Below are 24,719 nucleotides of genomic sequence, written 5' to 3'. Positions count from 1 at the left end.
ATATTATTTTTATATTATAGATGTGAAGTATTGAGATCATCCATTATAAAATTTTTTTAAAAAAAATTGACATTTTCAAATGGCAAAAGTTATCTTTCATTTTATTTTTTTAAAAATTAATTGTCAAAACAAAGTAGCGCATAAATCGATAATTTTGACCTAATCATATTCATTTTAATTATTATTCCCTTTCTCCCCTCCCTCCTTTATATAAAAATAAAAAAACGAAAAAACACCATAACGCATAATCAGCCAAGCTTTTTTATTTTAGCTCCATTTGATGTGCCGCAGCTTCGGCACTGTCCTTTCCATATCATAAATCAATAATTCAAATCACCATATCTTCTTCGTCACCATCTTCATCTTCATCAGCAATTTCCCTTTTTTTGTTTGGGCACACAACCCTAGGAGAAACGATTGAATGTGATTTGAGAAAAAAAACTATATATATTGGTAGTCATGTATAGTAATACAGCTCGCAAGTACTCTTCTTCTGCTGCTTCTTCATTATTGAGAGCATCTTCTTCTGTTACAAGGCCGCTTGCTTCAACTTCTAGTGCTGCTCACGCGCCTTGTCGTGCTGGTGCTGGGGTTGCTTCTGGTAATCAGCAGCGTTATTCATCAACGCTCCGGTCTCTACGTTGCTCTGTACCGAGGTGGAGTCACGGTGTTGATTGGAAGTCTCCGATCAGTCTTACTGCTCAGATCAGGACTGCTGCCCCTGCTCTCAACGGGTTTCATCGGAAACTAGCTACCATGGGTACTTTTGTCGTTTTACTTAATTTCCCCCAATTCTATTAGTGATCCATAAAGGTAGCGTAAAAAAGTTTTTGATTTTCTGGGGTTCTCGTAAATCTAGATTTGTTTTCTGGGTAATTTTGTTTTTTTGATTATTTAGAGATTATAAAAATTAATCGGAAGAATATGATTTATTTGTGATAATAATGGAGTAATAATAATCAGCATTGAGACAGGTTAGTGGAACGTGGTGGGTAGGACCTATGAGTGGGAGACTTTGAAGTTGACCCAAGATATTTCATTTTTATTATTTGTGTTTGTGGTTTGATATTTCATAAAAAACTTAGATTTTTGTGAGAAGGATTACCAGGAGTTGTTGTGAGTGAATCAATTCTTAGTAGAAAATCAAGAATCTGATTCCTTTTTTATGATGGATTCAGCTGCAGAGAACCCATTTAAGGGAATCCTCACTGGTCTTCCAAAGCCTGGAGGTGGTGAATTCGGAAAGTTCTATAGCTTACCTGCTCTCAATGATCCCAGGATTGGTAACTTTTAAGGCCCTGGTACATTCTTATAGTCATTTTGATCTGTTCCTATTATTGATTATTCTTGGTTTTTTGGTTCCTATGTGACAGACAAGCTACCATATTCTATTAGGATTCTTCTTGAATCAGCAATCCGTAATTGTGACAACTTTCAAGTGAAAAAGGAAGATGTTGAAAAGATTATTGACTGGGAAAATTCTGCACCTAAGCTTGTGGAGATACCCTTCAAGCCTGCCCGTGTCTTGCTGCAGGTACTGGGCTTTTGCATGTTTGCAACATTAAAAGAGAATGAAAAAAGAATGCAGTGTGATGAACTCACCTGACTGATTTGTCTTGTTGGCAGGATTTTACTGGTGTACCAGCTGTGGTGGACCTTGCTTGCATGCGTGATGCCATGAACAACCTTGGCAGTGATTCTGACAAGATTAATCCATTGGTATGATACTTTCTAGTTAGTGGATTGTGGCAAAGTCTCTTGAACTATGCAAAAAGAATGCAGTAAAGTCTTTACTTCAGTTCATAAGCGTTGAATTGCATATGCTGTCTCATTCATCACTCACACTTATATGCTTAAGTTTCTTGGTTACAGTTCTTTTAATTCTTTTCATGAATGAATATCATACCACTTCATGGTGATTTTTTTTTTTTGGAATATCATATCAGGTTCCTGTCGACCTAGTTATTGATCACTCAGTTCAAGTTGATGTAACAAGGTCAGAAAATGCAGTCCAGGCTAATATGGAGCTTGAATTCCAAAGGAACAAGGAGAGATTTGCCTTTCTTAAGTGGGGATCCAATGCTTTCCAAAACATGCTTGTTGTTCCACCTGGGTCTGGTATTGTGCATCAGGTATTGGACCTGAAAACTGAATGTGACTTAGCTGCTTGTGCTTCCGGATTTGGTCAATGTGATAGTTGTGCTGCGCTCTAGCTATTTCTTGAATCATGAATTCTTAACTTTATATGTTCTTACTTATCTTCCCTCGTTAGAGAATTTGGAGTGAGATTCCACTTCTGAAACAGTGCATTTGCAAAACTGATAATATTTTTCTCTATTGTAATTTTAGGTGAATCTTGAATATCTTGGAAGGGTTGTCTTTAATAGGGAAGGCTTGCTCTACCCAGATAGCGTGGTCGGAACAGATTCCCACACCACCATGATTGATGGGCTAGGAGTTGCTGGCTGGGGTGTCGGAGGTATTGAGGCAGAAGCTGCAATGCTTGGCCAGGTATGAAACTATGAGTGCGATGATTACCCTTTTATCCCTTTGTGAATCCCGGTTTATTCGTGTGTTGCTGCAAAGATTTGATAGCTATGCCTTTTTGCTTAGGTGTACCACTTTGCTCTTGTGACACGTGTTCATATCTGCATTTTGACAAATTTCTAGTGTAGAATATGACTGGCACGTGTAGAAGTTAATGGAGGGACATCAATCAGTGTATACAGTTACACAAGTTTAAGATGTAATAAGTCGGCACAATTTTCTCCTTATTAGACTAAACATGATTTTTTTAACACTCATATATAACTATGCCAAGTTGGAGCAAGGGAGTGAAGTTCTTCTTTAACCTTAATACTCTAGATTAGAGAGGAGCATGATAGTGGATCATGTAGGGCTTTTCCTTGCCTCATTTGTCTGACCTTGTATTTCTTCTTTCCTTACAGATGGTTTTAGATTGCATCCACTGACCCATTTCTAATTCTATTTTTTGGGCTCTTCCCAAAATTCTATGTATTCCTGAAAGCTAATTTTGGTGATCACGAAGTCATCCAAATGAAGAAGGTTATTCATGAGTCTTCGTGTAGTTAATGCATTTGACCAGTTTCGTATGTCAATTTGACAATAATGAAAAAGAGAGAGATTCTAACTTGTTAAGAAAAAGAGTTTTGATTCATTCTCAAAAAAAAGAAAAAGAGTTTTGGTTATACTTTTCCATTTAGTATTTAGTGTATGTAGCCAGCTATCTTCGAATAAAAATCAGATCAAGTCGGAATAGGATGTTATTTTTCCTCATCTTAGAATAGTATGCACTGTGCTCCACTTAATCTGAGCAGGAAACAATTCTGTCTTTCCTGTGGCTTTGCTGCTTGCCTGTTCTTCTGTTTGCTTTATGTCTATAAAAGAATTGCTGTCTAGGTGATGATCACTTAATTATGAAAATACTTTGATATTTATTCTGATATTTGTACTTCGGATGGCGCTTTTGTAATGCTTCTTCTGGATACTGACAGCCAATGAGCATGGTGTTGCCTGGAGTTGTTGGGTTCAAGCTATCAGGGAATTTGCGAAATGGTGTAACTGCCACCGACTTGGTTCTGACTGTCACTCAAATGCTGAGGAAGCATGGTGTTGTTGGAAAGTTTGTTGAATTCTATGGTAGATATCTAAACATCGACTACTTTCCCACACAAATAGTTTAACCATTGGTTAATAGGTCCACCAGGCAAGGACTTGACTACTTCTCTGTTTTTATGTAGGTGGTGGAATGAGTGGTCTTTCATTGGCTGACAGGGCCACCATTGCAAACATGGCTCCTGAATATGGTGCAACAATGGGTTTCTTCCCTGTAGATCATGTTACTCTGCAATACCTCAAGTTAACGGGGAGAAGTGATGAAATAGTAAGTGTTCAGACATTTACTTTTAAGTGAAGATAGAGTGTGACAGTTCTTCTTTATATGTGGCTAACCCTCTGTGCAAAAATTAGGTTGGAATGGTGGAGGCATATCTCCGTGCAAATAATATGTTTGTCGATCATAATGAGGTATTTCCTGTCCTACCTCAGTTGTGGTTGCTCTAGTTTCAGTTTTCCTATTGAATCACCGTTACTTTCCCTTACACTTTTAAAAAAAATTGTTTCAGCCTCAACAAGAAAAAGTGTACTCTTCTTATATGAACCTAGACCTTGCCGATGTTGAGCCATGTCTGTCAGGGCCAAAGAGGTATTTTCCCGGCTTGGATAAATTCTGATTTAAGATGCATGTGCTTTAAGGTTGGTCTATATAAATGGTTTTTAATCCTTTACAGACCTCATGACCGTGTGCCTTTGAAAGAAATGAAGTCTGACTGGCATGCTTGCCTAGATAACAAAGTTGGATTCAAGGTGAGCGAGCTATTCATTTTGATATTTACCACTAGTTCTCTTGGTTGATCAACTTGTAACTTAAATTGTTGTGAGACTATAAAGTACCCAACCCCAGATTCTGACTTCTGGAAATGCTAATCCAACTTGCTATACATTGATGCAGGGATTTGCTGTGCCAAAAGAGGTGCAAGATAAAGTGGCCAAGTTTTCCTTCCATGGGCAACCTGCAGAGCTCAAACATGGCAGTGTTGTGATTGCTGCTATCACAAGTTGCACAAATACATCCAATCCCAGTGTTATGCTAGGAGCAGCTCTGGTTGCCAAAAAGGCATCTGAGCTGGGTCTACATGTTAGTGCTACTCCATATACTTGCCTTTTCATTTGATTGTAAGTTCAGGCATGCCATCTTAATCCTTGTTCCTGATTATTTTCCAGGTTAAGCCATGGGTTAAAACAAGCCTTGCCCCAGGCTCTGGTGTTGTTACAAAATATTTACTCAAGAGGTATTGATTGGAAGTTTCTTAAAGAGCAAAGTTTCTACTAACCCAGACCATTGTTATTTGAAAACATTGTGATATGTTATTTTCTGCACGTAACAGTGGTCTACAGAAGTATTTAAATCAGCAAGGTTTCAACATTGTTGGCTATGGCTGCACCACTTGTATTGGGAACTCTGGGGACTTGGATGAATCTGTTGCTTCTGCCATATCAGAGAACGGTGAGTCCATACAATTGATTCTAAATTAAAATATTACTGTCTGGACTTTATCTAGGTCATGATCATTTTGCTATATTGTTTGACTAATTCAAAATGTATGTATTTTGCAGACATTGTTGCTGCTGCTGTACTCTCCGGAAATCGGAACTTTGAGGGGCGTGTTCATGCCTTGACAAGAGCAAACTATCTTGCTTCACCTCCCTTGGTGGTTGCCTATGCTCTTGCTGGCACTGTAAGTGAATGCACTTAAGAGATTTATGATGAATTTATCTGGAGAATTATTTGTTCTGTCCGAAGGAAAATGTTGTCCATGGAAAATGTTTTCTTGGAAAATAAGTGGTTTTCTTACTTGTTTATCTTGTATATAATCTAGATAAGTAATATGGGAGGTAGGGGTGATGTGGTGGTGTTAGGAATGGGGGCTACGTGGGGTGGGGGTGAAGATGAGGTGTGTTGGAGGGTTGGGAGGACACAATTAATGTGGAATGTTACTTGTAGAACTTGTTTTCCCGACATTTTTCCTCATTTTCAAGGAACTTATTTTCCTAGAGAAAATGTTTTCCAAAAGTTTTGACCAACCGAACATGGGATAATCAGAAAATGTTTTCCTCCATACTATACACCAGCCTTAATGTTATTCTCTATAGTAAGTGAAAGGAGGAAAACATATTACAAGTTAAAAAAAAGGATTATGCTTTTAAATAAGTGAAAGGCATCGTGCTTTAGGCAGGGCCATAAATGAGCTACCTGGAATGTCTTTAGACATTACTCTGCCTGGTGCAAGCTGCATTGCTCTCAGGAGCACAAATACAATAACAAAAAGCAGGGCTCCAATGCTAGATTCCCTCATTGAATTTTCATGCACACTCTGATATAGGTCTTGGTCTTGGTCTTGATCTCGGTCTCTGATATTGTGGAAAATATTCATGGATGTCTAACATGTCAATATTAATTGTACATTATCATGTATACTTATGTTGCTGATGAGAACTATCGATGCTTTGCAGGTTGATATAGACTTTGAGAAAGATCCAATTGGAGTGGGAAAGGATGGGAAGGATGTGTACTTCAGGGATATATGGCCATCAACTGAAGAAATTGCTGAGGTATGTATTCTATTATGTGCTTATGTACCCATGATCAATTACGCAAAAAGTAAATTTACCATGGAACTTTCCATGTTAGGTTGTTCAATCAAGTGTATTGCCAGACATGTTCAAGAGTACATATGAAGCTATTACAAAGGGAAATACCATGTGGAATGAATTATCTGTGCCAACAACAAAGCTGTACCAATGGGATCCTAAATCTACATACATCCATGAGCCACCATATTTCAAGGGTATGACCATGGATCCTCCTGGACCTCATGGAGTGAAGGATGCTTACTGCTTGCTGAACTTTGGCGACAGTATTACTACTGATCACATTTCACCTGCCGGAAGCATTCATAAAGATAGCCCTGCTGCTAGGTACCTTATGGAGCGGGGTGTCGATCGCAGGGACTTCAACTCATATGGTAGCCGTCGTGGTAATGACGAAATTATGGCTAGGGGTACTTTCGCCAATATCCGCCTTGTAAACAAGCTGTTAAATGGGGAGGTTGGTCCAAAGACAGTCCACATTCCTTCTGGAGAAAAGCTATCTGTGTTTGATGCTGCTATGGTACTTTCCTTTCTCTGTTTCTTAATGGTTCAAATCCTGTTTTCATCAAAGATAGAGTTTGCATTGCGCATTTCACTTTTGCTGTTTTATGTTGACACTTCTTAAACACATGATGCCTTTAGAAATACAAATCCGCTGGACAAAGCACTATTATCTTGGCTGGAGCTGAATATGGAAGTGGAAGTTCCCGAGATTGGGCTGCCAAGGGACCAATGTTGTTGGTGGGTTTCTTGAGCATTTATTCTTAAGTTGGTTGATCCTGTCCTTTTCTTTTTTACCAGAGGATTCCCTAACTTCTAAAGAACAATTTAACAGGGAGTTAAAGCTGTAATTGCTAAGAGCTTCGAGAGGATTCATCGTAGTAACTTGGTAGGAATGGGTATTGTGCCTCTATGCTTTAAGGCTGGGGAGGATGCAGATACACTTGGATTGACAGGTCAAGAGCGATATACCATTGATCTTCCTGAAAATATTAGTGAGATCCGCCCTGGGCAAGACGTTACTGTACAAACAGATACTGGAAAATCCTTCACCTGCATAGTGCGGTTCGACACTGAGGTACTCCTAGCTCTCTTTTGTTTTCAGTTGTTAATCTTATTTCCTGGTGTTTTATTGTGTGAAAGATGTTGATATGACAATTGTTTTCCATGATAAAAATGCTGCCTCTCTTTGATTTTCTTTTACATTTATAAAGTATTTTGCCTATAGTGCTGAAGGAAAGGAGAAGAACAAAAGGGAAAATAAAAGAAATCTATTATTAAAGCTATTTTTGTGTATTTAAATTAGGGCCCTTAATGAGCTGGGGCACTTAAAATTTTGTGGGTCTTTTACTGAACTTCAACAAAGGATGTCAATATTTTTGTGTGTGTTGTGACATTATTTAGTACTAGTAGAATGCAATGTGCTCAATTGGGTATTGAGGTTTCATGTAGCCACCCCTAACTAGTTTGAGATCGAAGCAGCATCATTAAAAATAACAGGGTGTCAAGATCTAGAATACTTGACTAAAAGGAAATTGTTGGAAATTCAGACTTCATATGGGTGCAGTAAATAATGGGGTTACTGGATTGTGACGTGTCACACAGAGCGACATGACTAATGAGGATTCATAGAGCTAACCTAACTAGTTTGGGATTGGGGCGTAACAGTATAGAGTATTGTTTCTTAAACAGTAATAAATCATGGTGCATCCTTGGTAGTAATCAACATTTACATTTATGATTATGTGAAGATGACATATGTGAAGTACAAAATAAGAATGGTCTGTCATCACCGTCAAAATTCTTAGACTAGCTTCAATGCTCAAATAAGAAATAGAAGATCCTAATCTGTGACTTTTTCATATAACTTTTAAATCACATAATCCCGCATGCAATGTTCACCTATTCCTGTTGCATACTGTCACAACAGCAGCAGGGAATATCCCACTCTTTCTCCTTCACCATTCATTAGTTCTTGGTAAGGTATTGACATTTGAGAGCTTCTTTTATCTTGTGCAGGTGGAGTTGGCTTATTTCAACCATGGAGGTATTCTTCAATATGTCATTCGTCAGTTGACACAGCGATGAGGATCACTTTGATTATTCGGCCACGTTTACAAGCTGCCTGCTTAATTGCGGGAAGATGACAGAGAGAAGGATCATCTTCTCAATAGAGAAACTTGACAAGGGAATAAAGGATTTTAAAACTTTTTTATGTCCCTTTTGTTGGACAAAGTGTTGTTTATTTACTTCTAAAGGCACTGTCAAGCTAGTCTTTTTTCCAGCGGATAGCATTATACCATTTTTTGGTAATAAAATTTATATTGAGATTCTCTTCAGCAAGTTTTCATTGAAAAGCTGAAAGTTCTTTTTGTTAGTTTTACTGATATGATCATACCAATGCTAACTCTGGATCCCATCAAAACTCTGAAGTTAATCGTGCTTGGGTGATACTCTAGAGTGGTACAATGACGGATGATACTTTGGAACTCCTCATGTTGTATCTCTTTTTCATGGACTCTACTCGTAAAATTACATTGAATATCTTGTCGTTTATCCTATTGAAAGTCCTATAACTAAAATAAAATCCATCAAGGGTCATCATAATAATACGAGTTAAATTAAATCGTCTGCCTTTTTTATTTCAACAGTTGGTACTCGTTGAGGCCAAGAAAACCAACGTACACACATAAAAAACGTTATTTTTTTGGAAAAATTATTGAAATACACGTCTTAAGTTCCCTTATTTCCAATATCCACCTTCTATTTCTAAAAACCTCTAAAATCCCTTATTTCTTTAATGTATCCGAGCTACATATTAATGTAGTCGAGCCAGTATTTAATATATTCGAGCTACATATTATGTATCCGGTTTATTTTATAATGTATCCAAGCTAGTTTTTAATGTATCCGGTTTATATTATGATGTATCCGAGATACTCTTTAATGTATCCGAGCTACATATTATGTATCCGGTTTATGTTATTTTTTAAGGAATTAATGTAATTACAAACTAAAGAGGGATAGATTGTAATTTCATATTAAAATTATTATGTGATTCCTAAAATTTACCCATAAAAAAATAAACAGCTTTTGTTATAAATAGGAGCCCTTGAGGCAGAAAATATGGGCAAGTGGAAAAGATTAAAATAAGTTAATTTAGTCTTGTCAGATTCTTCACTTGAGCTACGACTAGGGAACATGTAAACGTTCACTAATAACCAATTACAACGGTTCTGGTAGAGTGATAAATATTTCTTCATTCTTAATCAGATGTCTCGGGTTCAAGTCCTAGGTACAGAGTCACCTTTGTTAAGAAACACTTTATCTCCAATGTGGAACATCTAGGTGCAAATCCAGATTTAACTGTGCTCCAATGTGGATACCAGACACCAGCTATGATGAAAAAAAACACACACTATATATTTCGTCTTTGACCAACATTTGGAATTTTGTTAATTTAATAATTTTTCCATTGTTTCTTCCAGAAAATGCTCTAATAAATCGTAAATATATAAGTATTGCCTGTCTGTAAAGTCACATATATGGTCACTTTTGTAGTTTTGCTTAATTTCTTTTTCTAATCTGTTAGATTTAATAATTATGCCCTCCCTGGAAAGAGCTTTCCAAGGTGCCACCAAGTAAGCACAAGGAAAACTCTCTGCTACACACTATTACAAAAAACTTGTTTCAAAATATAAGGTCCATTTTCTCATTGAATAAATAATATTCACAAGAGAATTTAAGATTTATAGTTATTAATTCAAAATGAATCTAATCAATATATATACGCACAAGCATAATTTTGTTTACCTTGGTACTCGATATGTAATAATCAAACAAAAAATACTGAGTTCAATTGAAATCACTTTATATCCATAACATATAAATTCTAAACATAACACCAAAAAAAACAAAAATAATTCTAACTAACTATGAGGTACATCAACAGATATGTTAAAATGACTCTATTGTCGATTTTTAATAATCGTGATTTACCCAATTCTAGATATATTGGAAAAACCCTTCCCCAATCACACACAAAAAAACAACAAAAAACTAACCTTATACTGCGGTATAACAACGTCTAAAAGTGTTGCTCTAACAAGATAAAGAGAAAAAAAAAGAAAGGAAGAGAGAGTCAACATAATATTCCTATGACTAATTCAAATTTGCGCATTGCAGGACTCATTTCTAGGTGCGATACTTTCAAAAGATAAAAAAGATCCAACCATCCATCTCACCACGACTCATGTTGATAACAAACATTAATATTAATGTTCCTCTTGAATGCTCTCAAGAACAGGCCTCCAACTTGTGCCTCTACTACTACTACTACTACAACTCACTTTTCCATAAGAAAAATTAGATCCATCTTCATATAATCTTCTTTTGTTGTTGTTGCTACTACTTCTACTTGCTGACTTTATTTTTCTCAAAAATTCATCTTTTGATGAAAAATTCAATTTCCCATTCAAGATTTGCTTCAATTCTTCTTGTGTCACCACTACTCTAATCCTCACCACATGACCTTTTTTCATCATCATTTCTTTGCCCTCTTCTTCCTTTTTCTCTTCATCATCCACAACTTTAAATCTTACACTCTTTCTTCTCTTGTTATCATTGCTTTGTTCCTTTGCCTTTTGTGCTAATTCTTCAACTCTTTTCTCTTCATCATCATGAACTACAACATGTGCTCTACTAATTCTCATGCAATTTCCCATTTGTGTTTTTAGAGATTTTCAAAGAGAATAGAAAAAAAAAAAAAGATTGACAAAATATTATGATTGGAGTTTTTGGTGAATAAGGAGAAGGAGTAGTGGGAGGTTAGAATCTTGAAATATAAAGAGGAGAAGTGCACATGGAGTTGCCACTTTTTTCGCCTTCTTTTTTTGAACAAAACTATGTATGTTTGTTAAAAAGTACTTATTTGCACCTCTGTTACGGATTCAGAATTTGAAATTTATGAGTTTCTCCCAAGTTAATGTACAATAATAACCAAATTCATAGTTAAATAGTTTATTCTTTTCGTTCCTTTTTAGTTATCATGTTACATTTTTCGAGAGTCAATTTGACTAATTTTCAAAACTAAATTAGATTACATTCATTCGTTATATTAAAATAAAATTTTAGATATTCAAAAAGTATACGGAAAGTCTTATAAATTGTAATTTTTTTTATATCAATATGATGAAAAAATACGTCTTAAAATGTTAGTCAAATTTCAAATCGCTTGACTCTAAAAAAGGACACTATGACAATTAAAAAGAATTGGATTGAGCAAAAACTATATTAAGTTTCTATAACCTCCACATACACGTTACACTCTAGATCTGCTAGATATCAAATCAAGTAATTTAATTATAGTGGTTGAAAATTATCCTGAGAATATATACATCAATATAACCTTAGTTAAGTAACAAATAGCTTTATGAAAGATATATCATGTATTTATTCATTGATTTGATATAAACATCATACGTTAGAATATGTTCTTGAAACCACCAAATAATACTCTTAGGATTAATTAATTGTATACACAAATATATATTAAGTGAACGAATATTCAGTTGATTTGGAGAAAGAAATGATGTTTTGTTAGGCATCATATAACATACACATGTGAAAAGGTTGGTCACAAAAATCAATAAATAAAATATAGCTATATATATGGTCCTGTGGATGTTGCAGTTGATCAAAATCACCACCTGTGTAGAGATCTCTTTATTATATTTAGTTATAATTTCTAAAATTAGATTATTATTTTTTTATGTCTGTCCAAGGTGCAATATATTTTTTCATCTTTCAAGTTAATGACAAATTATTTTGGCTGCTTTAATTTGAAAATCTTTAATTTTATGTATGGACATTAGCTAGGTTTTGTTAGAAACAATAGGAGTTGTTCTCCAAAACTTTTTAATTGAGTTGGCCACCACATTTTACACTCAAGTCTTTGGTTTTAATTACTACCCCATGGAAACGTGATATTTTGTTGTGTTAGGTTTTGAATTAAGTTTCGTGAAAACATCAAAATCAAATGAAGGCCGAGGTAGAATTAGAATTTGAAGTTGCGTTTATGGATTCTGAATTTGAGGTGGAGCTAGTGTGTATATTATGGTTGGATTTAGTTGAACTCAGTAACTTTGGTTGAAATATTATATTTGTCATACATAAGAAATTTATTAAATCTGTACAAATTGTTAATTAATTTAGAACTTAACAATAAAACTAGAATTTCAAATTTATAAACTTAAAATTCTGACTTCAGCCTCTGTATGAGCGTACTTGTCAATTGTCACTCATGAGCCGATAGCTTATTTTAGTTATTAAGTTCATAATTACATATTTATATATGTTTAATATTTTTTCTTTATATTTATATAAATATAAGATACAAAATGTACCGTGATTATAATTTCTCAAAAACTAAGGGATACTACTAGATTATATATATTGACCTCAAAATTAAGTCATCTCATTTAGTGGTCCCAAATTCCATTTAATCAGGTTTAGGGTACCAATAACCACCCACACAATTTCTTCCTTTTTTGTTCTGTCTTTAATTAATTTAATTTATGTTAGATTATAGTTTGCCTTAATATGGCTCCATAGACGAAAAAGACAAAAAGGGCATCTAACCAATCCCTTCATTATGGTCTTCCAATTATTAATTACCATAAAAATCTCAATCAATCTGCGCATATATAGCATGTAAAATCAAAAGACTCAAATCTTCAAAAGTATATATTTAAAAAAATTCTTGGGAGAGATAATTAATTAACACTCTGTTTGGATTTATACTTGTTATATATTATATTGTATTGTATTGTATTGTGTTGTATTGTACTATATTGTTTTAATGAATATAATGTTGAGATAGATTGTATCGTTCACCGTCGTTACATAATGTCACACGTCCATAATGAAACCTACAAGAAAAATAGGGTACGGTGTAGAGCTGTTATGAAAAAGTAGAGTAAATGATAAAATAGAATTATTAAATAATAAGTAAAAACAAATTAAAATAGAAGAAAATATTATGGTAACAACGCGATCACACCAAATTGGCCGTTACACAAAACAGGTTAGAACTGTCGTTATCTAACAATGAATTTAAACGATACTATAACAGCCCAGCCCACTAGTGATCATATTGTCTTCTCTGGGCCTAAACTCGCATAGCTTTAAAATGTATCACTAGTGGGTAAGACTTGCTTATTTATATACCCAACATCTCTTGTGTTTTGTGGATATGAAACTTATCTTAAGTTGGAGTGTCACAGATACATATAATATAATTTAAATAACAATCTAAACAAACATTATATCTAAACTAACAATATAATAAAATACAACGCAACAGATAACAACCCACTAAACAAGGTGTAAGAGATGATGGAATCCAAGTTAATTAGGCCAGATCTGGGCTCATGGCATTATATTCAAAATAGGTGCATTACATTACATGTGAGTGAAGTAAATTAAATGAGAAATTAATTATGTATTCCCGTGACTGTAGGGCTGTTGAAAATATTTGAGATGAAGTTTTCTAAAAGCTAACTTCACATGGGGATTAGGTATATTAGTACTATTTCTCTTTGCCAATTATGAATTTAATTACTCACTATAATGCTTTCTTGCAACATCAATCTTGGAAGCTTCTTCTTGCATGTGAATCTGGTCATAATAATACTCCTCCGTCTCATATTACTCGTCAATTTATAAAATCAAAATAAAGTACTATTTTCGTGTCATCGAGAAAAATATATTATTAATAAGGTAGAAGTTCAGATGACCAAACCAACTAAGCTATTAAGATTTTCTAATTAATGATTAAGATATAATGATAATAATTAATGTTGCTGGCACCATAAGCTTTTTCTAGATAAGTTTTTTAGTTTTATAAATTTATTAAGCTTTACAACTTCATGTATAATCAGCAAGTACGTATATCCTATATTAATTTCTAGCTTTATGCTTCTAAGTGTTTACAGACAAATTAAAGTAATTTCCTTTTCAGCTAGCCGTCCATGACAATATATATTATTGAACAATAATTCGTACCAATATAGAGTATTATTGTGATTTGTGTGTGTGTTGCTTTATTGTTTAAACACGTTAATTAACGGATAAATCTTTTTCATTTGTTATAACATATGGTTCTGGAATAGTTAATTTCGTGTATGCTTGTTATCTTCTTTGAAAAAAATAAATCCTGATATGCCTAGCATTTTTTATAGTTCCACGTAGGGGTGTGTACGGACCCGGTTGGTTTGAAATTTTCAAATATCAAATCAAACTATTTGTGTTGGATTTTTAAATCTATAAATCAAATCGAACCAATAAAACTCGGATTTTATTTCTTTGAATTTATGGATGTTCGATGTAAATCATCTTTAAGCACATGTAGGACGATCAAGCTCAATTATCTTAAGACTTGTTTAACTTTTCAACAATCAATTATAGCCACATGTTACACAAAACAGTAAGAAAATTGATAGATGTTAATAAAACTATTATCAGACTACTTCAGTCACCACAAATTAATCATCAAACATTTACACGGTTGTAGAATGAAATAGAAAATCAAACTTATACTATTCTTATCACTAGACATAAAGGCAACAAAAGAGATCAAATTGATTTGTTTCTACTTGCCATCAATTTGATTTAGGCTTACATCTTACTTACTATTTAGAAGTGAAAGAAACGTCAATATTAGGGATGTAATGGCAAATGGGCGGGTTGGGTTAAATTTGGGATGGTTAAAAATGGATTAACATAAAATGGGTAATAATTCAACCCGTTCATATTTGATATGTACAAAAATGGATTGGGTAACAAATGGGTTGGGTAAAATACTAGTTTATCCATATTTTCATGAGTAAATAGTACTCTACTTTTTTTTTTCCATCCCAAGGAGCTCCCACCCCTTTTGCTCCCTTGGTGACTCGGACTCGCAACCTTCGGGTTGGAAGTGAGGGGTGCTTTCCATCTGAGCAACTCCCTCTCGTCAATAGTACTCTACTTAAGAATTCAACATGAAGGTTAAATAGTTTAGTCTTTTTTTAGATGAAAAATGTTGAAAATGCTTCATTTAGTTTTATTGTATCATAAAAGTAAATAAAAAAATCATATAATATAAAATAAATTTATGTAATAACAAGGGAAAAATATTTTTAATTTCAAAGTAAATGAATATTTGCATTTTAGGACTAAAACATGCTTAATGCACTTTAAGTAATGTCAATACTAATACATGATTTGCTTGTTTACACTATTATTTATTATCCAATATAAAATTAAACAAATAAAAAAATATACTTATAATTAACAAAAGAAATGTAGATTTAAAATATATATTTTTGGAGGGCCAAAGAATTCACCTTTTCAATTATAGAGAAAAATAATTAATTCTATAAAAGAACATAAAAAGGAAGAGAAGTTATAATATTTTTAGTGATATCATGAATTTTCAGTGAATAAAAGTTAGAAACTTAATCCATTTGGCTAATCAATATTTTTACCCATATTTTACCCATAGTTTACCCATATGTTACCCATATTTTTATGGGTTGAATATGAGTATCAACCCATATTTTATCCATGTAAAAAGTCACTCACCCAACCCATTAAAATATGGACGGATTGGGCGGATTACCAAAATATGAGCTCATTTTGTCGGCACTAATTAGGGACTTATGGTGTAAATGTAAAGGGAAAATTAGCTAAGTAGTCAATATTCCTAACATAATTATTAAAAACATCTATAGTTTAAAATAATTGTTAAAAATGTCAATATGTTAGCAAATAAAGTGTATCCTAATATAATTCATTTACCTTCCGTTTATTTCTCAACTTGGGTCCACGTTTGACTTAATTTAACTTCATTATCGTTGACAAAGAAGAAAAAAAAATTGCATTGCCCACTTTTCTCTCTCTCAATTTTTTACCCTCATTCTCTCCTTTCTCTCACGATTTTTACCCATATTCTCTCATCTCATTTAACTTTAACCTTTCCTTGTTAAATTGAAATTCCTCCATTTTTCTAAGAAATCTCAGTAATCATTCAAAAGATTTTCAACCTTTGATATAGATAAATACATTGTCATGAAGTATTTTATTTTTGTATTCGATTGTTCTATGTTTTCGTTTGCAGCTTTTTAGATTTTTGTGTGTTTTTGTGCTTTTCAATCTCCCTATTTTCAGTTAGGATTTCAGATAAGGGGAAAACACAAAAATTGCAATCCAATGTCGATTCAAAGAGGACTATAAAAAGTATCACAAATAATCATCAATTTTTTGGGGGATTTTTCCTCTTTGATTTATGCATTACTCAAGGGATTATTCGAAAATGTAGGTTGTGCGACTAAAATGGGTCAGGAGAGGAGATCTAAGTTTTTTCATGATTCTACCCACATTCAAGTCCAAGATAACAATGTCAGCAAGTTAAAACACTACTAATAATAATAATAAAAAATTTGTTGTAGAAGATTTCGAAAAACTTGTTGAAGACCAAGTTGAGGAAGAACAATTTTCTATTAGTTTGTTTGTATTTATAGTTTTTTTTTTAGAATTTGGTATTCTTTCTCAATTTGTATTCAAATCAGTATGTATGCTATCAATATTTGTATTCATTCAAAATCTAATGTTGCATAGTTTATGAATCTTGTATTTGTTTCTAATTAATTTATATTCATCCCAAAGGTATGCCAACTAGTTATGTATTTTATTTATAGGAAGAACAACTTTCTATTAGTTTATTTTGTTTTTATAGTGTTTTATTCAAAATTTTGTATCCTTTCTCAATTCATATTCAAACCAATATGTATGCTATTAATATTTGTGTTCATTTAAAATCTCATGTTGCATAGTTTATGAATCTTTATTTGTTCCTAATTTATATTCATCTCAAAGGTAAGCCAACTAGTTATGTATTTTATTTAAGAATGCTTGCAATAAATATTCTCGTATTCTTTTTCAATTTTTTATTTCATTCTCACTTTTCCATCATATTATTTTTGTATTTTATACATCATTATACAAAATACAATATAAAAACTAGAACGAATACAAATACAAATAATATACATATTGGAATGAATACGACTTAGGAAAGGAAACAAGATTCTGAAGAGAAAAATAAATACACAATGAAAAAAAAAATACATGAATACAAATATGTTTCTTAAATAACTACATATTTATTTGGCATACATTTTGGAATGAATACAAACTAATAAAGAAATACAAGTTTCATTATACAAAATACAACATAAAAACTAGAATGAATACAAATACAAATGGTATACATATTGGAATGAATACGATTTAAGAAAGAATACAAAATTCTGAAAAATAAAACAAATACACTGTGAGAAAAGTGTGCCAAATAACAAATAAAACTATAGGTGTTCAAATTTCTAAATTAAACAAATTCAAATTTAATAGATAAAACTATAACCTATTGTCATAAAGTTTCATAACAATAATTAGTTTTGAAAGACAAGGCCAAACAATGACCTTTAGGAAGAAGAAAGAGATCACCTATTTTAGGTCTCATAATCTTTTGTAATGAAGGTAATGATGAATTTCTAACTTTAACTAATTTGAAAAATTTATTTTCTCTAGTTTGTTATTTTTTAGTTATATTATTTTAAGTTAAATACAGAAAAAATACATAAATCCGCACCATAACAAACTAAAATATTGAGAGTTTTAATAAATATTAAAAGTGTGGCTAAAGGGTCTTATTAAATGCTAAAATATTGTTGTTTTGAAAATTTTCCCAAATGTAAATTAGTTTAATTTGGGCTTTATCTATCTTAATCATATGTATGGGTAGGGGGCTTAAATGTCAAGCCCAAATCTGATAAAAATAGAGAAAATTTTAGAAATAACAAATGTAATAGACATAATAAGGCTTTATATCTATAGTTTTGATAATTATATTCCATAGATATAGTTTCGTTTGCTATGAAGGTTGCGGTTTGTATATTTATGTCAGTTTGTATATTTCATTTGCGAATATACAAGTATGGTAATTATATACAAATTATGTATTTATACATTTATGAATTTTTCAGAACTTCGTTTATATATTTTGCTTGCCAATATAGAAATAGGGTAATTTATTATGATTTTTTCATGAATCGTATACAAATAGTTAGGGTAAGCATATACAAAATTCTGAATTTATATAACCAGGAACCGAATTATACAAATTATGGATTTATACAAATCAGACGAATAACAAGAAGAAAACTGTAGTCGCGAATTATAATTTTCTTAAATTGCACCTATAGTACCTAATATAGGCTAAATGTTTGCTATTTTGTATAATTTTCCCATAAAAATACATAAATATATTAGGGACCCTATATATTTTAACCTTTTTTTTTAAAGTATACAATTAATTAATTTATATATATAAATGTTGGATTGTTCGGTCTTGAATTGATTAGTTTTAGTTAATATCAAATCAAACCACTCATGATCGAGTGATACTTTTGTCCTAGATGAAATTAAAGTGATATTCGAAGACAATTCTTAAAATTTGTGCAATCTTTTACCCTATTTCCAATCAAGAACATTCTTAGACCAAATACCAAGTACATAGTCTTTCCATCTTTTCGTTTCAATTATATGAAGGTGTATGATTGGATACGAAATTTAAGAAGAATTAGAACATCTTTGAAATTAGTAAATTAAAACAAGCCAACTATAAATTATCTCATAAAATGAGACATGGAGTATCATATCACATAAAGATTTTTAACCGGTGAGGATATTTTGGTAAAAACAATAGAATATTGATTTGTAGGGTGAGTTTCGTCTCCTCTCCCGCGCAGGGGACGGAATTCGCAGTGGTCAAAATTCATATAGAGGAAACACCGCTTCTTTTCTTTAAGCAATCGAATCAATTTAAGCTATGGCCGCATTACCGGCATGTGAGTATTCTTCATTTGAAAGCGAGAGCACGGCTTCTTCTCCACTCTGTGTGAACTATTGGGAAAGAAAGTCCACTCTTTTACATATAGCTGTATGCACAAATCCTGGAATTACGCTAATGACAAATGCCTTATTGCTTAATCAATTACACATAATAAATATAACTATATCTTTCGTGTTTATATACATAGACGCGCATTCATTAATGTGATCAGTGATCAAAACTTGAAGAAATGAGCATGGAGTCTCATCAAATTCTCATGATTATAGTGTTGCTCTTCTGTAAGTGATTTTCAATGTCAATTGATTCGTAATCGTTATTACTTGTACAATTAAAGAGGAAATGCCATGAATTGAACTCACAGCCTTTTGGATTTCCATTTCTCCCAAATAATGTTTAATCATTCTCTGTGATCTCAGTTTCAGGAATTCATGGATCTCTCTGCACTCAAGAGAGTGAAATTCCAGCCTCTGATTTATTAAGTAGAACTCATAATGATGCCTCTCCAAACATCACTCCTAACATTGCTCCTGAAGCTATGTTGCCTTTGCAAGCACCTTCACCATTGATGCCATTTACATACACTAATGTGCCAAAGTTATCAGGTATTCACAACAGCAACATTTCGTGCTCAAAATAATAACACTTGGATTCAGATTACGAAAGAAAAAAAAAGAGAGCTTAATTTAGGTCCTTTCTGACTTATTCACCTTTGCTTAGTAGCTTGTCCATAATTTTAGGGTTATAGTCATAATGAACTTCCAATACATCATAGGGATTGTTCTACCAAGTACGAATTAATTTCAGCGAGTTGATATAAGCTGGTCACTGATGGATCCTTCCTTTTAACTTTTCAGGACATTGTGCTTTCAATTTTACTGCTGCAGATAGTATTTTGAGAACAACAGCAACAGATTGCTGGTCTACGCTTGCTCCATATCTTGCTAATGTGGTGTGTTGTCCTCAATTTGATGCCAGCCTAGTGGTTCTTGTAGGGCAGGCCAGTAGTCAGTCACAAAGTCTTGCACTCAATGTGACTCATGCTAGGCACTGCCTTTTGGATGTCGAACAGATTCTAGAAAGTCAAGGTGCTAGTGAGAAACTTCTTGAGATTTGTTCTGTGGATCCCTCCAATCTTACAGAATCATCTTGTCCTGTTATAGATGTTAACGAAATCGAAAACAGTTTAGATACATCGTCTTTGCTGACTTCTTGTGGAAAAATAGATCCAACTATTGAGTGCTGCAACCAAGTTTGCCAGAATGCTATATCTGCTGCAGCTGAAGTTTTAGCTTTCAGGCATAAAAATGTGACAACCTCCAATGGTGCCCCTGACTTGTCGGAGAAATCAACTCTTATAAGTGACTGTAAGAGCATTATATTACGATGGATGGCCAGCAAGTTTGATCCTTCTTCAGCTAATAGAATCATCAGAGTACTTTCAAGCTGTGATATAAACAAATGTAAGTGCAGGAAGTTTGGAAGGAAAAACAATAATAATCTAACTTTGAAGCCAGATAGTATTAAATTAGATGAAGCTGTTTTAAAGCTGGAGCTCTTTTGGAAACTAAAAGCTACAAGTTGAATCTTACAAGTCTGCATATTGTTTTCGGCCTCTGGCATGAGAAAATGTGATATTTAAACAATTTAACTTTGCCCTCTAACAGTTGTGACTGATGCCATGCATATTGTGCTGTGTTTAATTTGGAATATGATATTTTGAGATGATTAATTTAGGCTCATTCTTCTTTCTGAACTATTAGCATGTCCATTGGTGTTTCCGGACATAAAGAACATATCCAAAGAATGTGGAGAGGATACAAGTAATCCGACATCCTGTTGCAACGCACTGAATAGTTACTTGTCGCGCTTGCAACAGCAAAGCTTCATCACAAATCTCCAAGCTTTAACTTGTGCTACATTGCTTGGCAAGAAGTTGCAAGAAGCAAATATCACCAGTAATATTTTTGACCTTTGCCATGTAAACCTCAAGGATTTTTCTCTTCAAGGTCAGTTCCTTTGCAGCATCTTTTCGTCCTGCAATTATTTTCTTTTGTACTGGTTAGTTATTGACATTGTTTGGGTGTTCAATTTGTTCTTACTGCGGGGAACCCTGGATTTCATTTGCCACATACTGATGCACCAGTGGATGAAAAAGGTAACGAATTACTCTAAATTATAGGACTGTCTTTATAATCATATGTTCCCACATAAAGTAGAAGACAGATGGAAGTAAATTGAGTCGGAATATCTGATTCCATTTAGTTTACTTGTTTAATCTTGATCTTTCAGAAGTACGGTACTATAACTTCAGCAGTTTGGAGTTGGTTTATCGACATGTAGAACTTTATCATGGAAATTTGTTTTTTTTCCCTTTCTGGTGTATAACATATCATTTATTGCTTATGTACACTTCCTTTCTGAGGCATATCATATAGTCTTGTTTTATTAGGTACAACATTGTTTGACATATCGAATGCATGATACGCCACTCTTAGCTAGGAAGAGCGACACAAATGAATGATACTTCACTGATTTCTTTAGTATTTCTTTCTTCTCAACGATTGAATGATATATATGTCTTTAGAGAATTGCAATTGTCATGTGGAAACTTTTCACTTCACTGTCATTTGTTCTCAAGTTCGACTGATTCTTTTTTAATTTACTGTAGAATCGGGTTGCCTCTTGCCTAGCTTGCCGACAGATTTAACATATGACCAGACTTCAGGAATTGGCTTCATTTGTGATCTTAATGATAATGTGGCAGCTCCTTGGTCCTCACCATATTCTGGTGCTGCTTCCACCTGCAACAAGAGTATGTACAACTTTTTGCCTTCAGATAACTTTGAAAGAGAGAAACACTATCTTCCTTTACAATTGCAAACATATTACAACTTTCATTTACCTCTCTTTCTGATTATCCCTTCGTTTAACGAGTGTCATTTACTTTGATAACAACAAATGACTTTGCAGCAGCTGCACTTCCAGAACTTCCCAAAGCAACATCCTCTCAGCTCAGTAAAGGTATGGCACAATAGCTACAGCCTTGTTTCTATGGCTAAAAACTTGACTCCAGTGGCTCACTTTATTTAGAACGCGTTTCTGATTATAAAATAAGTTGTTGGATTACTCGTTCAATCTTATAATCACACTTCACATACATCAGCTTAATATATTGGTACTACTTCAAAAATTTGGCCTCCCTACACAATAATGAATATGATTAATGAAGCTGATTTAACAGTAAAAACTGATTAAGTTACGCGGATTCCTTTTTGTAATTTCTAGAGACAGATCACAACTAGAGACTAGAGAGCTACAAGAAGATACATACATGTGACATGTAATTTGACTCGGCACAAGTTTAAGATAAAGATTTTTTTAAAATTTGTGATCTTTTAACATGTCATAACTCATAACATTTGTATAGCTATAAAAGCTTCTCAATAAGTGTAAAAGGAGATGTCTAAAGTTTCATGATTCCCAAATATAGAAATGTGTTGTTATTTTTGGAACAAACTAATAAAAAAAGAAAGTGTCACGTAAATTGAAACAAAATTGGACTAGAGTCTTTAGTCTGCATCATCAATGACTTGAGAGGTTACCTTTTTTTCCCTAATTGGGTTAATGTATCCAATACTAAAACTAACTGACTCAACTAATCTGAATTCGTGCCAGTATAATTAGATGTTACTATTTTATTCCAGTTTTTCTGGTGTCATAAATTTTCTTATGAAGAAAGTTACTTTTCTCCAAATTTGTACCTGACTATTATAGAATTGAATCTTTGAGGGCCAAAATAATCTGTTTCCAACACATAATTGTATCTAAATATGCAAAATTTTCTTGCATTTCAGGAATCTACATGAAAGATTTAGTGTATGCCCTGCTTTTTGCTTCATCAATGGCCATCCAGTTGCTAATTTAAGTCTTCTGGATCACTTGAATTTTCATCAAAGAAATATGATATATAGTAACACTTATAGACAACTTTTTTGTTTTGTTTTGTGGGGTTGGGACAACCTGGGAGATACAACATGATTCGAACCCCTCACTAGACTAAAGGTGTGGACAACTCTCCAACTGCGCTGTACTTCTAGACGACTCCATATGTATGTCCCTAAAGAAAAATGTTAGCAAAGTAGCTTAAATTTGCATCATTCTCTCTTCTTTTTTGTTTTTGTTTGTTGCAATAAAATTTGTATAGAGAAAATTTGAATTGGCAATTACTTTATTGTATATACATTGTTTATTCAGAGTTTAATCTGTTAATTTTGATGATTAGTACGTTGAAACTCTTTTTGAAACTATATTATGATTCATAAATGTTTTAAAGCTTTTATTGATATTAGTTAATTGTCATTAGATGCTCATTATACGCTTTAGGAACATTTATAAAGAGTGCTAATTGCCTTTAAATAAACGTATTTAACGATAATTTAATTTATTGACGTTAATTAATTACCTCTAAAAATCATTTTTGGATAATTGGATAGTGTAAGTTTATGCAATATTCAATGAGAAAAATGAATGAACATGATAATCAACAAACACTGTAAATATAAAAAAGTAACATCAGATTCTTTTCGTAACATTAGTAAAAAACAATTGTGATTTACGATATTATGCTTATCTATTATTTTAATTCTCTTATGAGACAACGTTCTACCTACCGTAAAAATAATAATAGAGAACGAACAATTGCGAATTAATTTTACCCTTAGTATAAATTCAATCCACTTCAAAAGAAAATTGTATAGTTGCAACTTACAGGCTACAACTTTTTAAAAGCATTTTTTAATTTTAAAATATAAATCACATGAATAAAAAAAGCCGCCAGCAAGAACATTCTTTATTTATTTTGTCCTTGCAGCTAGCCGCCTGCAGCCTTCTCAGGTTCTTTTGTTCTCTCTTCTTCAATTCATTTTTACCGAATACATATAATATATGTTATTGATACAGCTACAGTAACTAAACATGGGTTGTGATATAGTGGTAGAACTATTTCAACTTTTATAATAATTAGAGGTTTCGAGTTCAAATTATAGGGAGAAAATCTTATTAAGAATGTCATTCATAAATTGGCCCTACAATATGCGATTTAAATATAATTGGTAAGTTGGAGAAAATTATCCACCCACAAAATTTAATGGAGAAAATTACACCCAATAATTATGAAAAATAGATGGTCTTAAACTTTTAACCTCTGCTTATCTCGTGTGCAAACCTCCCGGGTAAAAATTATTATCCATGAGATAATAAATGTTATATTTAAAATTTTGTCCATGAGCGAGCTCAAAACTTCCGGACCACCCACCTTCAAACCCCGAGGTCATTCTTATAAATAATCCAATGTAATGTGTCAAGCCTTTTATTTTATTCACGCCCCAAGGCTCAAATTAAATAATGTCACATAAATTAGAAACGGTATCTTTTATTAAAAATTACTCCTCTTTAATTTGTTTAATAATATATGTCCACTTCGTGCTTATTTTATAAAGTCAGCCATAGTAGCATAAATTTCAAAATGAACAAA

General features: G+C 33.0%; 3 protein-coding genes across 3 annotated transcripts; 2 read left to right on the top strand and 1 right to left on the bottom strand.

Annotated features, from left to right (window-relative positions):
* The first annotated feature begins 222 nt into the window (after positions 1-222).
* LOC125817524 (aconitate hydratase, cytoplasmic) lies at positions 223-8,570 on the top strand. Its single transcript, XM_049497067.1, has 20 exons — positions 223-760; positions 1,179-1,283; positions 1,374-1,534; positions 1,627-1,719; positions 1,947-2,132; positions 2,350-2,511; positions 3,516-3,660; positions 3,762-3,904; positions 3,991-4,047; positions 4,146-4,225; positions 4,311-4,386; positions 4,532-4,717; positions 4,804-4,871; positions 4,968-5,086; positions 5,197-5,318; positions 6,094-6,192; positions 6,272-6,751; positions 6,874-6,972; positions 7,067-7,309; positions 8,251-8,570. The coding sequence occupies exons 1-20, from the start codon at positions 460-462 to the stop codon at positions 8,317-8,319; spliced, it is 2,994 nt and encodes a 997-aa protein (XP_049353024.1). The 5' UTR covers positions 223-459; the 3' UTR covers positions 8,320-8,570.
* Positions 8,571-10,505: 1,935 nt separating this feature from the next.
* Positions 10,506-10,955, bottom strand: LOC125817716 (uncharacterized). Its single transcript, XM_049497264.1, has one exon. It carries the CDS (start codon positions 10,953-10,955, stop codon positions 10,506-10,508), a length of 450 nt encoding a protein of 149 aa, XP_049353221.1.
* An 8,207-nt stretch (positions 10,956-19,162) lies between these two features.
* On the top strand, positions 19,163-23,468 carry LOC125817715 (uncharacterized GPI-anchored protein At1g61900-like). Its single transcript, XM_049497263.1, has 8 exons — positions 19,163-19,229; positions 19,603-19,788; positions 20,041-20,646; positions 20,947-21,192; positions 21,330-21,341; positions 21,855-21,998; positions 22,157-22,207; positions 23,041-23,468. Exons 1-8 carry the CDS (start codon positions 19,163-19,165, stop codon positions 23,109-23,111), a joined length of 1,383 nt encoding a protein of 460 aa, XP_049353220.1. The 3' UTR covers positions 23,112-23,468.
* Positions 23,469-24,719: the final 1,251 nt, after the last annotated feature.

This window comes from Solanum verrucosum, unplaced genomic scaffold, assembly GCF_900185275.1.
Source record: "Solanum verrucosum unplaced genomic scaffold, falcon-dt-bn FXZP01000280.1, whole genome shotgun sequence".
Taxonomy (NCBI): Eukaryota; Viridiplantae; Streptophyta; class Magnoliopsida; order Solanales; family Solanaceae; genus Solanum; species Solanum verrucosum.
This window is presented reverse-complemented; position numbering and strand designations above follow the sequence as displayed.

Excerpts from the sequence above, each read along its gene's own strand:
- LOC125817715 (XM_049497263.1), top strand. The coding sequence starts at position 19,163 with ATGGCCGCATTACCGGCATGTGAGTATTCTTCATTTGAAAGCGAGAGC. Across the intron at positions 19,789-20,040 it reads TAATGTGCCAAAGTTATCAG|GACATTGTGCTTTCAATTTT; the intron begins GTATTCACAACA and ends TTAACTTTTCAG. Across the intron at positions 22,208-23,040 it reads ATCCTCTCAGCTCAGTAAAG|GAATCTACATGAAAGATTTA; the intron begins GTATGGCACAAT and ends CTTGCATTTCAG.
- LOC125817716 (XM_049497264.1), bottom strand. The coding sequence starts at position 10,955 with ATGGGAAATTGCATGAGAATTAGTAGAGCACATGTTGTAGTTCATGAT.
- LOC125817524 (XM_049497067.1), top strand. The coding sequence starts at position 460 with ATGTATAGTAATACAGCTCGCAAGTACTCTTCTTCTGCTGCTTCTTCA. Across the intron at positions 4,872-4,967 it reads ACAAAATATTTACTCAAGAG|TGGTCTACAGAAGTATTTAA; the intron begins GTATTGATTGGA and ends TGCACGTAACAG. Across the intron at positions 5,087-5,196 it reads TTCTGCCATATCAGAGAACG|ACATTGTTGCTGCTGCTGTA; the intron begins GTGAGTCCATAC and ends TGTATTTTGCAG.